This window comes from Oryctolagus cuniculus, chromosome 9 (assembly GCF_964237555.1).
Source record: "Oryctolagus cuniculus chromosome 9, mOryCun1.1, whole genome shotgun sequence".
Taxonomy (NCBI): domain Eukaryota; kingdom Metazoa; phylum Chordata; class Mammalia; order Lagomorpha; family Leporidae; genus Oryctolagus; species Oryctolagus cuniculus.
Window position 1 is genome coordinate 42,965,284 of NC_091440.1, and position 18,039 is coordinate 42,983,322.

The following is an 18,039-nucleotide window of genomic DNA, read 5'->3' on the forward strand; positions in this document are numbered from 1 at the left end:
GGGCCCTGCACCCCATGGGAGACCAGGAGAAGCACCTGGCTCCTGGCTTTGGATCAGCGCGATGCAGCGGCCATGGCGGCCATTGGAGGGTGACCCAAAGGGAAAGGAAGACCTTTCTCTCTGTCTCTCTCTCTCTCACTGTCCACTCTGCCTGTCAAAAAAAAAAAAAAAATTTCTCCAAGAAGGTCATGATACTCCTTCGCTTGTATAGCAGTTACCAAAACAACAGAAAGATCTTATAAAAATAATGTGATTCTTTAAGGAAAAGAATTATTTTCAGAATAACATTGACCCTATGATACTTGAGCGTTCCATGACTGTGTCCTCTGGCTGAGGCATATCTAAATCTAAATAATGTATTGCTCACTGCAAGTAGTTTTAATTGATGTAATAACACATATAATATGACCCTTTTGACATATCATCTCTGTAACAAACAGCTAATTATTTATCTTGTGGAAGACATAAGAAAATTTTAAGACAAATTTTAGCTTTTAAAATGGAATATAAGCCTAAAAAATCCTTAACATATTAGTGAGAAGGTTTTAGAACGAATTACCTAGTTCAAGTCAGCTTAAAGTTCTCTAATAAAGATGACTGTGTAGTGTTTTTTGCAGTAAACAATAGACAGTAAACATGTGTATTTGTAAAATAAAAGCAACAGTTTAATCTAATTTTGAATAACACGAACTTTTTTCCATAATATAAACTAATACTTATATTTAGGGATCATTAAAAGTGATTAAATATTGTAACTGCATACACTAAAGCCCTCTTGTAAGTTGAGGTAATATTTTTTTAACCCAAGAATGAACCAAAAAAAAATTTTTCATCTTGTAAAGCTTTTTCATGTAACTCTTGTTTTCAGAATTCATTCAACTTCCCAACCTCTAGGAGAGAAGAAAAATGAGCACTTTAGCTGTGTTTTCATTCCTTAACATTTCTGTCTTCATCCACCTTTCAGTTTCATCTTTTCCCTTACTTGTATGGCACCAGAAATCTTCATATTTCTAAGCTGTGACTTATATCTAAAACATTTCCAAATATTTGTTTCCTTTGGTTAAATGCAATTAATAAGTGTCCTATTCTTTCAGTGTCTCTAAGTATTGATTAGGATATATCAGAAAAAAATAAAGAATTTCAACATACAGAGAATAGAAACAACTGAATGAGCCTATGTAGTAAGAAAGATCTGAATCTAATAGCTAGTAGTTTTTTCACAAATTCATAAGAGGGAAAAATAGCATATTTATAACTAAATTGAAAAGCTGAAAAAATATCTTTTAAGGTAGTTGAAAACACATATAGAGTAAAACATAAATGACACTATATTACTCATTTGTCTATGAGCATTACACACTTCTCAGCCCAGGATATAATTTCACTTAGTAGCTAGCAATGTAGACTAAATTTAGTAAGGGAATAGCACATTGAATAATATTTAGCAGTTAATGTTTCTTGAACCAATTTCAAAATAGTTTAGAGCTGCCATTTAAAAATATTTTACTCTGATTACTAGAATCTCACTATTGCCTATGTAATCAGTTCAGAACTTATTATATGGAGGAGAGAGATAAGATAGGTGGTATAAGAAATTATCTAGAATTTATAAACTGCCTACCTATTAATATAGAATAAAAGGCATCTTCCACTTAGCCAAATATCATGAATTTGTTTTGAATTTGGAGTTCTGATGCTAAATTTATTTTAAAAAATTAAACATAATTAGCAATTAAAATCATATAGAAATTAATATATTTCAAAAAATATGATAAAATATATTTGTTTCATATTGTATATCATCTTCCATCTTCCTTAAATAGGACTAGTAAAACTAGAACAATAATTTAAAATAATGATAAATGATTCAAATATATACAATATATTTTCACATGCTTGATCTCATGTTAATGTTCTGAGGAATGTAAAATAGCATCACTATATTATGCATGAAGGAATTAAAAATCATAAAATTGTGTGAGGCTTGCTTAAATTCATTAAACTTAAAAGAGTTAGTGCCAGAAGTCATATCTAAGACTTTAAACTCTTGAAACTGTGAACATTCCTTAAAATGTGTTCATTTTTATTTCTGTGCTATATTATCTATAATATGTCAGAGACATCCATAAAGTCTGTAGATAAGTTTGTTCTTTTTTTAAGCAACCAAAAGTACTGTCACTAATATTCTTTTTTTCTGAGACAGTTGCCCTTAGAAACTGAATCAATAGCCCATATTAAGCTTAAGAAAAGTTGACATGTTTTATGTGTTTATTTGCATCTTTTTTGTGTTAAAATTGTCAGGGGGGATGTTTTGGTCCAATTATAGTTTCTCATCATGTCAAAAGAAACTATATCTTCTATCACTCCATATTCTCAATGGTAGTTACTGTCATGGTGAATATTAATATATACCTAATCAATATATTTATTGATATACACTTTGCCTAATTTGTGGCTCCTACTACTAATAGCAGTAATGTCATTAATGTAAATCAAAATTTGGGTCACACAATCAAATATATTAGATACCTTCAAAATAATGATTAGATTTTTTTTATCTCAAGAGCAAATGAGTCAGTGAGCATAACACAGAAGGTAAATGCTGTTTATGCTTTCAAAGTGATAAATTGAGTTTTTCTGTTATTTCTGTATTGTTACCAAGATTAGAGTTTACATTTACATACTTATAATATAATAATAACCATTTAGCATGCATTTTTCTGAAATTGTAACTAAATTTTCCTACACAAAATCTATTACATTTATATGATGATAATGTATTTATTGCCTGTTCATATTTAAGTATTCATTTTTCTTTTATTTGGTTAAATTACCTAAGAATTCTCGGATTATTGCTTATTTAATTGACTGATGTTTGTTTTGTTTCTTCAAATTTTTCTAAAAGTACAAAAATACCAAAACCTCATTTGTAGAGAGATGCATTGAGGATTTCCTTTTCCAAATATTCCTTATATAAAACAATTCAATCACACAACAATCAGAAAAAAGAGAGTTAATAGATACATATATATATATTTAGTTTTACAGAATATAAATATAATCTATGATTATGCAAATCAAATAAATATATTTTGGTAGATAAGAACATAGGATTCACGTGGGTAAATTGGCTCATTTCCAAATTCCTCTTATATGAAGGAAATCCTGAATTTTCTCCATTTATTTGTAAAGAATTCCGTTTCTAAAACAGCCTGATCTAGTTTATCATGCCTCCAATGATCCACAGGCATTTTCTAATGTTCAAGATAAATAGCTAAAATAATTATTTTTCCTTTTTGATCTTCCCACCATATTTAGTATAGTAGACCTCTCTTCTTTGTAATATTTTTATTTCTCTTTGGGCATTGTTTAATTTACACATTTATTTCACTGTAATTTTTGGCCTTCCTTATTTTCTTTCTTTATTATCCTCTTGTAACAGTAGATATTCACTCAAGTTGAGCCTGTGCTTCATTGTTTTCCTCTAGCCTCATTCTTTCAGACTTTTCATGCTTTCCAATGATATTAATATCACGTATAGATGTAAAAGTCCACATTGTCCTCATTCCCAATTCTTCTGATTTGAATTCTTATCGCAGTTATGAGATACCATGCATTTTAAGCTTCTTAGAAATATTTTTACATAATTTCTTAATTTTGAAATTTGTATTTATTTTACACATACAAGGGCACTACAAAGAGTTCATGGAAATAAATTTAAGCAGTTTATTTTTGGTGCATAAATATTTTGAATCCATGCATAGATTTATATAATATACTTTTCCATGGACTTTTTGAAGACATCTCACATATTATTTAAAATGCAAAATTATATACATATATACATATATTCTTATGAGAAACACTTTAATATAATCTCACTAAATAGGGTATGTTTTTAATAAGCATCATTCCTTGGAGTTCTACTAGATGTCCTTTCATTCCTGTAGACATTTTTCTTCTTGAAAAGATTTATTCTTCTCTATTCCTGGCAAACCACTGCTGGGAAGATTTCTGGATCACTTAATGCCTGTATAATAATAATATCTTCATCTATTTCTTAAAGGAACTTCCCTCTACCTCTGTTAATTATCATCGCTACTAATTGTATGAGAGTTTTAATTATTATCTGACTACTATATATCTTCATAGTAAACTATGATGGCATACAGTTCATAAAAATAGTTGTATTTATGTTCATATTTTTAGAATAGTGACTCTTAATTCATACAAATGTGATGAATATCCATTGCATCAATTAATTAAATGTACTTTCTTGGAAGTGGAATTAATCCATTTAACTCATACTTATACAAAATTAAAAGTAATTTAGTTTTACAAATGATACCATCTTATTTTAACACTTCTATTCTTGATTAATGGTAGAACAATTTATATGCAATTTTTAGAAAAAATTGGAAACAATTCCACGTGGTCTTTCAGTAAACTGAAATCCTCACTAGGGCATTCTCTTGCTTTGTAAGTTGTCTTGCCCCAACTGCCAGTCTTCCTTGTCTTCCCTCAGTTGGTATCTGCTAAAAAAGAGGCTCATTGCTGTTTATTGTATTTCTTCCACTTCCTGTGCTATGGTCTTCATAAACTGTTGAAATATCTGTGTCCTCTGAGGTGGTTATGGGGCTCATTGATATCTAAATCTAGCATCACACCTGACCTTAGGGCATTGACCTCTGCCCTTATTAAATCTGTTTGTGTTGAAGAGTCTAACAGTTGATGTCAGTTGATTGAAAATACTATGGGAAAATTAAATCAAATATGTAGATCATTATAGAGGAGGAAAATTTTCTGCAAAGCCACGTTTTAATCAGTAATATATTTTGAATATATTAGTCATTCATCACTATGTGCTAATGTTAACCTTGTTCCAGGGATTTTCCTAGTCATGGGATACATAAATATGAATAATGTATGCTCTTGGGGAATATAGAGTCAACATAAAAGAACATATGCAACTAAATATTGTAGGTGAAAAACAGGGGATGCAAAGTGAAGAGTGGTCAATAACCCCAGCATCGGGGAAGACTTCATAAAAGAGACGATATGTACTGTCTAAGAAAGACAGAGGATGTTTGGCAAAGACTCAGGCATGACAGGGTATTCTAGACAGAAGGAAGAAGTTCAGGCATCATGAACTAAATGTCTTAGTCAGACTACTGCAGGGTGTCCAGTAATATGCAGTCAAGAAGTCCTGTGAACACAATGAAAGATGTTGCTGGAAAAAAAGAAAGTTGAAAGCTCAGTATAGAGTCTGTCAGTTGTTCCTAGATTTGTTTTTAGAGTTTCTAGAATTGTATTATACTTTCTTAGAATCTGTACTTACCTTATGGTTCTATTTCAATATTAAGTATATAAACATATGGAGGTTTTGGAAAATAAGAACTATGTATTTATTATATGAGATTATTGTTCAACAATAGAATATATTGATGACAGATAAAGGTTTTTCTTTTTCAATTTTGACAGGCAGAGTTAGACAGTGAGAGAGAGAGAGACAGGGAGAAAAGTCTTCCTTCCATTGGTTCACCCACCAAATGGCTGCTGCAGCCAGCGCGATGCGGCCAGCACACTGTGCCGATCTGAAACCAGGAGCCAGGTGCTTCCTCCTGGTTTCCCATGCGGGTGCAGAGCCCAAGCACTTGGGCCATCCTCCACTGCCTTCCTGGGCCACAGCAGAGCGCTGAACTGGAAGAGGAGCAACCAGGAGAGAATCCAGTGCCCTGACTGGGACTAGAACCCAGTGTGCCAGCGCCGGAGGCGGAGGATTAGTCTAGTGAGCCGCGGCGCCAGCCAACAAATAAAAGTTTTTAATAGATAGGTGAGAAAAATTTCTGATATTCAGAAGAGAGCTAAATAATCATAATTGGTGCACTTATAACAGCAGCTAACATTTAAACAGTGCATTCTATTGCTATGTACAGAGAAAATGCACAGAATTCAATAAATTCTAAAACTTTCTGAATGATTAAGATGAGATTTGAAAGCAAGTAAACTCTCTCCAGAGCCTGCATTCTGACTTTTGGAATTATTTTTTACTGAGACATTGTCATTTGTTATGTAAAGTGTGTAACTGGAATTTTAGGCAATGCTTGGATGTATTAAGAGTGGGAAAGGAAAAGTCCTTGGAGATGAATGTAAACAAGTGCCTTAAAAAGTATTTTTTAAATGGAAAAGTAGTAGAGAATTGTAAAAGAAGTGCAAGGGAAATTTTTGAGAGATTAGAGAGAAATGGTCAACAGAATTAAATGCTAGAAATTTGTAAATTAAATTGAAAGTGGAATGTGTCAGTTTAACAGTACAACATTGTATTGTTGATATTTAATTGGTAGACAGTATCTATTTTACAACAATAATGGAATGATAATATATATTTTGAAATGTTAAAATCTATAATGTGGATAAATTATACTTTAAATAATCATCTTTCCATAAGTATATACACTTTAAATTGGTAATTGTAGCTGCTTGAAATGAATTTCAACTGCCACACAAATCCAAGAGAGTCATGTGTAAAGAACAGAGTAGTGGACAGTTTAATATTCCTGTTTTAAACAAGACAACCAAGAATTGGCTTTCAGATGGAGATAGAACAAGCAGATTCACAAAATCATTTTAATATACTGCTACATTATTGTAAGTACTGGATAATGGTAAACACTCTGATAAACAACATTAAATAGGAACTGATATATTACTTTCCATATACTCCAATGTGTATGACATAGGGTTTGACACATTCCAAATTTTTTAATGGCCATACTGTTAAGAATTATAAATTTCTGTTTTCTCCTTCCCTTAAGTTTTTTTGCATGTTTGAGCAACTCTCTTCATATTCAAACTTTAGAAACTCTACAAAGTGTATGCCCCATGGAATTATCTTTACTTGAGAGAATGATTTTAATAACTTATTGACTTGCAAGATGCATCCACCTTGATGTTTTCACAGGAACTTATTTCACTGATGATGATCAAAAGAGATATGTTGGGCTTTGATCAGAGTAAATCTAAAGAAAACTGGAGATCTGCAAATATGAAGTGATTAAAATTCTTTCTCCATCTTCCCTTAGTGAAGTGAAGGAAGCATACCTTATAATTAGTGTGAGACGAAATAAAGTGTTTTTACTTAAAGATAATTGAGATAGGGCTGAAACAAAGTAGAAATTTCATACAAGGTCTACATTATTATTGGAATTAGGAAATCCAGTTTTTCAAATATTTAACCAAATTACCATCTCTTCAATTGCTGTACTGCACAGCTGTATTTGAATGCTTCCAGGAGCTTCTTTTTAGCATTAATTCTTTGAGATGAACAAGAAGTAAAGGACAAACAGGCAGTCCTTCTTGTAGCATACTCATTTTTAAAAAATTCTTATATTTTAATTTTTTGAAAGTCATAGATAAATGGAAACACAGAGAAAAAGAGTGGGAGACTGAGATATCTTCCATATTTCAGTTCACTCTCCAAATGCCAGTAGGAGCCAGGGCTATGCCAGGCCAAAGCCAGGAGCAAGGAACTCCATCTGGGTCTCCCATATGGGTGGTGAGCATTCAAATAATTGAATCATCATCTTCTGCCTTCCAGATGGAGCATTGGTAGGAAGCTTGTTTGGAAGTGGAGGAGTCAAACCTCAATGCAGGCATTCCTTTATAAGATACAGGCGTCTCATGCAGCCACAACCTGCTGTGCCATATGCCCGCCCCTCAATGCTCTTTAAAGGCCCAAAGGCAAATTATCTTTGCTGGACACAGTGTGCAGGCCACTGGCAGATGTATGCCTCTCAAAAAAGGCATGAAAAATGACCATTGCAAATAATATATTCCCCTTATTTTCTACAGTCATTCTAAGGTGGCGGATGTTTAGTCTTGTCTCTTAATTGAAACAGTTCCTTATAAGTAAAATTAGGCAGCTCAGAATAACCCTGAGAATCACAGTAAATTTTATTCTTTCATGAGCATTTTTTTCAGTCTTAACAAGATGATCTGAATTTAGGTTTGATGTGAGACTCCATGTAGCTATAATATAGCCCACCAATTTCAGACAATAATAGCTAGTATTAAAATATATTTTTCTGTGATATGTTAGGCAATTTGGTTAGTAATAATTAAATGTTTTTAAGATTTTTTTCTAATAAAACTGATTTTTTCTAATTTGGTAATTAATAGATACAGGAGATTGTTAAAAAAGGGTGATCCAGAAAGTTGACATAAATTATAGTTTGGGAGTTTTTCCAGGTCAGGGAAGGTCTATAACAGAAATTAGGCACAGAGGAGCACGCTTGAAATCTTCTTAAAGAATGGAGAGTTCATAAAATTGATGTAAATACAAATATCTATTTATAACTTACAGTAGGAAAAAGATTAATTTTATCAATGAATCAAAAATATCAAACACTATAGTAAAACCCAGATGTGTAATATCTTTGCAGATAAGTAATGGATGTTAAACATCTGTCTGTAATGCAGGCTGTAGCACAGCTAATCATCATAAACATATTAATATGCTAAGAGTTACTGCTTCCTGAATCCCAAAGGTCAAGAATATCTTTAATATTCTGCAACAGATCAAGCAAAGATTTCTTTAATGTCCCAGAGTATTCTCAAAATTCATGAATGTGCAACTTACATTCCTCTAAATTTGACTCCATGTTTGACTCCCCACTGAGTTGTCAAACATAGTTTACCAATTCCCAAGGTCTGTGTTGCCCAATCAGAAATGTTTTTGAAAAGCGCTAAAGGTAATAATAAACATACATAACAGTACTCATGATGAACCTGCACACTTTTGAACATATTCTTTTCAGTTGGGCCCTTCACAAAAAGATTGCAAACAACAGAACTTTATATATTGTTTTCATTTCACCCTTTGAATTCAAATAAATAAGTGTGATGTTTAAGAAAGAGACAACTAGAAAGAGTGTTTAGCCTAGAAGATAAGATGCCTGTGTCGCATATCAGAGTACCTGGATTTGATTTCCAGCTTCCGGTCCTGACTCTAGCTTCCTGTTAGTGCGGACACTGAGGGACATTGGCTTGACCACAGCTTAAGTAATTGAGTTCCTACTACTCACGTGGGTTGCCTGGATTGAGTTCCAGGATGCCAGCTTCAACCCAGTGTACTCTCAGCTAGTCATGTGGGTGGCAGGGGAAGTCAATCAGTGGATGAGAACCCTCTCTTTCCCTCTCTGTTTCCCTCCCTCCGTGTGTGTATGTGTGTGTGTGTGTGTGTACAAAGTAAATTTTCACATACACATAATTTCCATTGGTGTAAAGAATAAAGAACTAAATACTTAATTAAGAAAATTAAAGTACAAGAGTAAGATAAGTCTTTTTCTTCAAGAGATTCATTTATGGATGAAAGGATGAATATTCAGAAAGCTCTTTAAAAACACAGGGTAAAACAAATACTCTCAACTACATGTCACTCAGTCAAGAAGAAGGAAAAGTCACATGTAAAACACAATAAATTGTTTATGGGAGGCATATTCAAATAAATAGCCTTGTCAAAATAGAGGATTGATTGAAGGTACAATAAAAAATTGAGCCTGAACTATACGTTTTAAGTTACATTAAGAAATACATGCATTGTAGTGGAAGGAATTTAAACAAGACAGCATGACTATGTGTGATGAATATGTATGTTGTAGGATACCTTGTGGGGGTGTTCTGAATTCTGTTATATGATTCTCTGTGGCACAGACAAGAATTCAACTTACTAATCTTTTTGAAAAATTCACAATAAAGTCATAAATAATATCATCCAGTGAAGTGGCTTTTATAATGGAAAGGGAAGAATAGACTGAAAGAGTCTTAGACAGTATTATAATAATTAAAATTATTTGATGACACTTTGGATGTGATATTGAGAAAATAAAAAACTTTACTAAGACAATTATTATTGGATCAGCGACCTCAGGAAGGAAAAAATTGGGGGATTTTTATTCACATAAAAATACTCTAAATCATCAATAGAAACAAAAAGCAAGGGGGAGCACAGTGATAGGAGATAATTCAGTGCAGATTTCAATATGTGAATTTCAGCTACATCCAGGTTTGATACTTTGTAGTTAAGAGTCTGACCACCTTACAGTTCAAGGGCCCGGGTTATTTCTGTAATGACTATGACTGAAAATATACATGATAATAGCTGCATCTGGGAAAAATCAGATAAATAGATATATGATTGGCTATTAAGCAAAGATGTTTCTGAAAGGCCATAAATATTCATGGTGATTAATTTATGCATTAAATTTGAAATGTGATATTGAATATATTTTTGCCTGTCTATTGTGTATTTCTAGACTTCAATACTGAATAAATTACTTAAAATTACTTGGTAAGTACACTAATGATAGTAAATAATGAATCACCTAAAATAATTTTTGAACCAGTCTTAAAACCTTTAACCTTGTTAGTGGTACCTAAAAAGAGGTACCAGGAAATGTTTTTTTGATTTCCAATAAGTTTATGGTTTGCATGTATATGGAGCTCTTAATTGTTTATATATATATATATATATATATATATGGTGAATGTTTATATCTGAATGACAGATGAAAGCATATTTTGTTGACCTTGGCCTAAGCAATTAGGTTAGTCTTCTGGATATAAAAAGACCTTAAACTGGACTGTGAAGATTGGGTTATATTTTAATGGAGGGCCCAGAAGGAAAAGACATTAATGTTATTATGGAACAGAGAGATTAACAGAGATAGAATAAGGCTTGGACTTAGAAAACAGCATGACTTATTCTAGTGACATAAAAGTCACCAGAACAGCTAAAATATCAAGTATTGGGGAAAGTGATTGAAGAGGAAATGATTTTGGTTGTATTACAGAATGTTTGGCATAGTAGTCAAGATTGTTGAATAATATCTACAAACAATACGAAACTAAGTCTTGCATTTACAGATGGCCTAAACATGAGTAATTAAGGAAGATACTGTAGAGGAATAGGAGGCATAGACATGCGTACAAGAGATTTTTTTCTGACTGAAACTGCTGATAGCATGTTATAACACCTTGGACAAAATTGGTACTCAATGTGTATTTGCTGAATGAATGAATAAATGAGTGAAAAGTCCAGATACTAATTTAGAATAACATATCATTGTCTAGGGTAAGGTGATGTTGAAATAGGACACAGAATTATTTGCTGGAGTTTTAAAACTTTTTTGAACTTTCTATCTATGGAAGAATAAACCCATGTTAAATAAGTAAATGTCAATTATAAACTATAGCATCAAAAAAACCATTTTATTTGTTGCTAATAAGAACTATTATTTTGGTTAATTTTATGAGCTCAACTTGCTTGATTATGCCATTATTCTTTATTTGTACTATAAGTTTAGCCAATGTTTTTCATCTTAAGGCAATCAAATATTTCTGCATTTAGAATAAAATTAATGAACCTGCTCTTACTTTGTACACACAGAAGAGAAATCATTCATATGTATCTGATGCAAGCTGTAGCAAGATAGTAATTGGAAAATTCCATTCTATCTATTTTTCTCATTTAATACAAAATATAAATAAAATCTTTAATAATTGGCAAAAAGAGTGATTATCTCAGTAGAATAGAATATGAAATATTCCAGTCTCTTAAAACTTTATGATTCTATCCTTTGCCAAAATTATTTTCAGAAGAAGTTGATGGAACTTGATATGCAACATAAGGACCTACTTATACCTGGGTGATAAGTTTCTTTCAGCCTGCAGGTTGATATTCAAGCTATGGTTGGGCTTGTTCTCCTCGTTGGAACATGTGCTGTTCCAATCACATCTGATACTTCCATAGTCACTGATGAAGTGAACAAATTAACATTATCAAGTTTTCAGCAATCTTGTCCATTTTCCCTCTCTGTATGTCTTTCATCAAAGACAAAGTCTGAAGGAGGTAAATATACAGAAAACCTCTCTAGGCAAAGGCAATTGCTGTTTTCCTTTATGCAGTTGAACAGCCCTGCTCAAGAGCTCACTCTTTATTGTGCTGGTAAAAATTTCTGTGACAGCTGAACTATCTCCTTTCACCAGCACATTATACTGACCATTAAACACATTGGGGCTACGTAGCACTGACTGCAACCACTGTTTCTCTGTGGAATGTGTTAGGGCCAGTGTTGTGGTGCCGCAGATTAGGCTACTTCCTGTGATGCCCATATCCCATATAAATTCACCAGCTGGAGTCCTGATAGTTCTGCTTGGACACCAGCTTCCTACTGTTCCCAGGAAGGCAGAGGAAGATGACCCAAGTACTTGGATCCCTGCCACCTACATGGAAGACCTGAATGGAGTGCTAGGCTCCTGGTCTCATCCTGGTACAAAAAACCTAGCTGATGTAGCAATTTGGGAAATAATGCAGTGATGGAAGATCTCTTTCTGTCTCTCCCTCTCTCTCTTTGTGCCTTTCAAAATCAATAAAGAATCTTAAAAAAGCAAATTGCTCAACATATATATATATATATATATATACCAAAACTATTTTATTTTTCAGACCTATTAATAAGACATTTAAGTAGAAATCCTTTTTTATCTGCAGCTTAATTTAACATGATGTTTTATCTTTTTCCTTACTCATTTTGTCAAGCAGAAAGCTTCAAAGACTGTGTATGAACCTGTCACTTATTCTCTAAGGACTGTCACTTCTATAGGAATCAATTTTGTTTTATGGGTTCAAATCCTGTGAGTAGATTTGTTTAAGCACAAATCCAATTGCAAAACAAAAGTTTAAAATATTATGGAATACATGAAACATATAAAAATAGTCACTTTGTTACCAGTATGGGAATGTTCCTACAACAGCAACAGCCCAAAATAAAATGTTAGAAGATTAATACACTCTTTGGTATGCAGAAAATTTCAATTTTTATTTAAGTGTTTATTCAATATTATATTCCATTTTGTAGTGGACTTCCTCTATACATGCAAGGTATGGACTGATGTTTGTGACTTTTCTTAAAAATTAAAAATAATTAAATAATTATCATTAATTAATCAATTAATATTAGTTTATTTTCTTAAGGTGGCCCAAAGTAACAAAAATTGTAGTGTAACTCAATACACAATTACCGTTTTATGTGTGGCTCTACAAGAATTCATGAAATTAGACCACAGTATAAAGTATCACTTATTGGAATTTAAATAATTTTGTGTTTTGGTAATCCTAAAATATTTATTAAATTAATTACAATTTCTGGATTTAAAAACTGACGTCTATTTTGTTTAAAATATAAGAAATTAAACTAAAATCTTGTATTTATTAAACTATTGTTCTTAACATAAGTTGTTTATGATGATAAAATCAAGAATGTGAACAGTTACTAGAATTAATTAAAATTAAATAAATTAACTAAAATTAATTCACCCAGTTAGTTAAAAGAATCATCTAAATATAAGGAAGAGTATATTAACTCAGGTAAACATAAGATGCTTTTCTTTTCCATGTGTCAAAATTTAAAGATAGGGTCTGAGGCTGTGGTGCAGTAGGTTGAAGCACCGGCATCCCAAATGGACATCAGTTTGAACCCCAGCTGGTCCACTTCTGATCCAGTTCCCTCTTAGTGCATCTGGGAAAGCAGCAAGGGATGGCCCACTTCTTTGGGCCCCTGCACCCACTTAGGAGACCTGGAAGAAGCTCTTGGCTCTTAGCTTTGGATTGGCTCAACTCCAGCCATTGTAACCATTTGAGTACTGAACCAGTGGATGAAAGACCTCTCTCTCTCTCTCTCTCTCTCCCCTACTCTCTCTGTCATTCTGTCTTCCAAATAAATAAAAAATAATTTTTTGAAAGAAGGTAACATTATTTTAAAATTTTCTTTTAACTTTCATTTAATGAATATAAATTTCCAAAGTACAGCTTATGGATTACAATGGCTCCCCCCCCCCGATAACTTCCCTCCTACCCGCAACCCTCCCCTTTCCCGCTCCCTCTCCCCTTCCATTCACATCAAGATTCATTTTCAATTCTCTTTATATACAGAAGATCAGTTTAGCATATATTAAGTAAAGATTTCAACAGTTTGCTCCCACACAGAAACATAAAGTGAAAAATACTGTTTGAGTACTAGTTATAGCATTAAATCTCAATGTACAGCACACTAAGGACAGAGATCCTACATGAGGAGTAAGTGCACAGTGACTCCTGTTATTGACTTAACAAATTGACACTCTTGTTTATGGCCTCAGTAACCACCCTAGGCTCTTCTCATGAGCTGCCAAGGCTATGGAAGCCCCCTAAATTCACCGACTCTGATCATATTTAGACAAGGTTGTAGTCAGAGTGGAAGTTCTCTCCTCCCTTCAGAGAAAGGTACCTCCTTCTGTGATGACCCATTCTTTCCACTGGGATCTTACTCACGGAGATCTTTCATTTAGGGGTGTGTGTGGTGTTGTTTTTTTTTTTTTTTTTTGCCAGAGTGTCTTGGCTTTCCATGCCTGAAATACTCTCATGGGCTTTTCAGCCCGATCTGCATGCCTTAAGGGCTGATTCTGAGGCCAGAGCGCTGTTTAGGACATCTGCCATTCTATGGGTCTGCTGTGTATCTCACTTCCCATGTTGGATCATTCTCTCCCTTTTTTATTCTATCAGTTAGTATTTGCAGACACTATTCTTGTTTATGTGATCCCTTTGGCTCTTAGTCCTATCATTATGATCAATTGTGAACAGAAATTGATCACTTGGACTAGTGAGATGGCATTGGTGCACGCCACCTTGATGGGATTGAGTTGGAATCCCCTGGTATGTTTCTAACTCTGCCGTTTGAGGCAAGTCAGCTTGAGCATGTCCCGAATTGCACATCTCTTCCCTCTCTTATTCCCACACTTATATTTAACAGCAATCGCTTTTCAGTTAAGTTTTAACACTTAAGAATAACTGTGTATTAATTACAGTATTCAACCAAAAGTATTAAGTAGAACAAACAAAAAAAAATACTAAGAGGGATAACATATTAAGTTGTTCATCAACAGTCAGGACAAGGGCTGATCAAGTCACTGTTTCTCATAGTGTTCATTTCACTTTAACAGGTTTCCTTTTTGGTGCTCGGTTAGTTGTCACTGATCAGGGAGAACATATGATATTTGTCCCTTTGGGATTGGCTTATTTCACTCAGCATAATGTTTTCCAAATTCCTAACAGGGATCACTTTTCAGTTAAAATATAAACACCTAAGAATAATTGTGTGTTAATTACAGAGTTCAACCAATAATACTAGAACAAAAAAATACTAAAATTGATAAGGTATTACATTGTACATCAACAGTCAGGACAACAGCTGATCATATTTTAAAAATTAAAGACAAAATATTAGTATATATGTGGTTAATCTACCTAAAATCTCAGCCATCCTCCAACCTCTCAAACATTTTTATTCCAAGTTAATATTTTTCTAAAGAAAAGCAGAATAGAAGCATATATAAGGGAACTTCAAAAAACTCATGAAAAAATGAAAGGATAACTTTCTTTAATGAAAAACATTTTGAATTCAATGCATGTGTTTTTTCATAATATGTATTTTCCTTGAATTTTCTGAAGACCTGTTTCGTGCATGGATTTCAAGATGCTTGTGCATCAAAATCAATTTATCTTTTAACTCTGGTTTTGATGTTTTGAAGTACATCTACTCTTTTCATTTTATTCCTTTTATTTGTAATTTATTAACTATTTACCTGGATACAATGAAAAAGTAATAAAACAAAGATAAAATTTTTAAAAATGAAAGAGCATTTTTAAGGATCAACTGATGCTAAATTTTCCAGAAATATGAGAAGATATTTTAACAGAGAGAAAACAAAAGGGTCAATGTATATGCTCATTAAGACCACCTTATCAAAAGGGACCTTTTAAAAATATTCCCTTTACTGATTACAAATTAAAGTTCTACTGAAATAAGAAAGAGTAGTCTTTAAAAAAACTACATTAAAGATTCCCTATTACATTCCAATCCCTTTCTCCTCTTTTATTTGATGTTCAGTGTAAAAATGAATGAGAAAGCAGCTAAAGTTTCAACATACAAGAAGAGAACAGAACCAAGAATATAGTTATAAAAATAATTAAAATGAAACATAGTATAATTAGATATTACAACATATGGTATTCCAAAACATCTAGGAGTTCTAATAGAGTCTTTTATGTTCTTAATGTTAGACATATTCTGTCATCTTTCCCAGATGTCCTACATGAGTTTCTCACTGTTTTTGTATTTTTCCTGATACCTCTACCAGTAATTTATGTATTTGGTTAAATGAATCCATTAAGGTTAAAATTATAAACTTTAAATTGATCAGTTAGTACAAGTCATCATCATATTTAAGTTATCCACTCAAACATTTATATACAGGTTTGGTATGGTCTTATCAATGAACAAGAAAAGATCAAGGAGTAAATATTAAAGCTGTGACTCAAAAGCATTCTATGTGACAGGTTTTACTGTCTTCACAATGAAACTAGATTCACAAAAAAAATAGAAAGTGGCATTGAACAAAGAATAAGATAATCTAAAGAGAGACAGAGGAAGAGGAAAATAAAGATAGACTAATTTTTCAATGAAATTTACACAAAGGTCATGAAGAGACAAAAATCTGTTGTAGCAAAAATTATTATTAGAGGCTGAGAAGAGTAGAGAAAGGGGAAATTGAGTTACGTTGTATTATTGGTACCAAACACATTCAGTTAAAAGCATCAGGTGCTATGTTGGGGTGACAGTAGTTCACAATAATATATAGTGTAGAAGAACAGGGGTGCTGATAGGATACAAATACAAAGAAAAAATAAGGAAATGAAAAGGTTAATACCCTGATTTTATCCATTTTGACTGAATACCTGCGTTGAAATACTCTAACATATTACGCACAAATATGTAAGTATTACTTGTTAGTCAAAATTTTTAAAAATTAAAATAAAACACTGTTGATCTCATTGTGTTGTGTGCTCAATTGAAGATTTTTGTTTAGTATTTCTTAGTCTAACTATTGGAAATTTCTACTTTGTCTTATGTAGATTTTCTGTAGCTTGCAAATTTAGAGCTTTGTAATGAAGATTTTTTTCCATTTTAATCAAATTAGTTTGAATTTGCAGGAGGTTTCAAATGTACTTGGAATATATTAATTTACATATGTTAATATTTATAATAGGCTTATTGTGATCTAATTTCTTGAAGGTTAATGTTTAATTTCCTTTATCAGATGTGTTTATGGCTATCAACAATAGTTTATCTTTATGATCTGAAAGTTTTGATTAGCACGTAATAATTATACATTTTTATGATGTATCATTCAAAATTTAAGCAAGAGAATGGAAAAATGAACTTTAGATTTATTTTTTACTCTATGCAATATGATAACAAATGACATTGAATAAAAATAATATCCATTTATGTTACAGGCATTAAACTTTTAACTACTAAAATGGTCTCATATCTTTTAAAAGTACTATTAACAATGATTGCATATTATCCACAGATATTGGCTGACCTAGAAAACCATGCGTTATTTAAGAATGATCTAGAATGCCAAAAGCTGATTCTGGAAGCAATGAAATATCATCTATTGCCAGAAAGAAGAACTTTAATGCAAAGTCCAAGAACAAAACCTAGAAAATCTACAGTTGGAACTCTGTATGCAGTGGGAGGAATGGATAACAACAAAGGTCTGTAATATAGCTGTGCATTGATACATATACTTTGTTTCCAGCTATGGCACAATTTTATTATTGTGATCTTTATATTCCAAAAATAGTTGCTGAACTTAGTGTTAACCACTATGATTTATGATTGGAGAAAATTTTGATATTTTATTTTTAATCAGTATTTGCTAGTCTTGCTTCTTCTCCACATTTAAATCCATATTTTGCTCATTATAGTCAAGAATCCATATGAAATGAAAAGGGGATTGGAAACACCTAGAAAGCAAAGGACACATAATGTTGAAAGCTATAATTTAAGTACCATTAAGGAAACGCAATGTGACAAGCACACAGTTGATAATGACACAATTACGAAGGGAGTCTACCTTTGAGGAGTTGCATATTTT

General features: G+C 32.5%; 1 protein-coding gene across 1 annotated transcript in view; it reads left to right on the forward strand.

Annotated features, from left to right (window-relative positions):
- Positions 1 to 18,039, forward strand: part of KLHL1 (kelch like family member 1) — a 419,379-nt gene that overhangs the window by 272,309 nt on the left and 129,031 nt on the right. Inside the window, exon 6 of the mRNA XM_002712985.5 lies at positions 17,470 to 17,656. Within this exon, the coding sequence (XP_002713031.1) occupies positions 17,470 to 17,656 (187 nt within the window). The remainder of the gene's footprint in view (positions 1 to 17,469; positions 17,657 to 18,039) is intronic.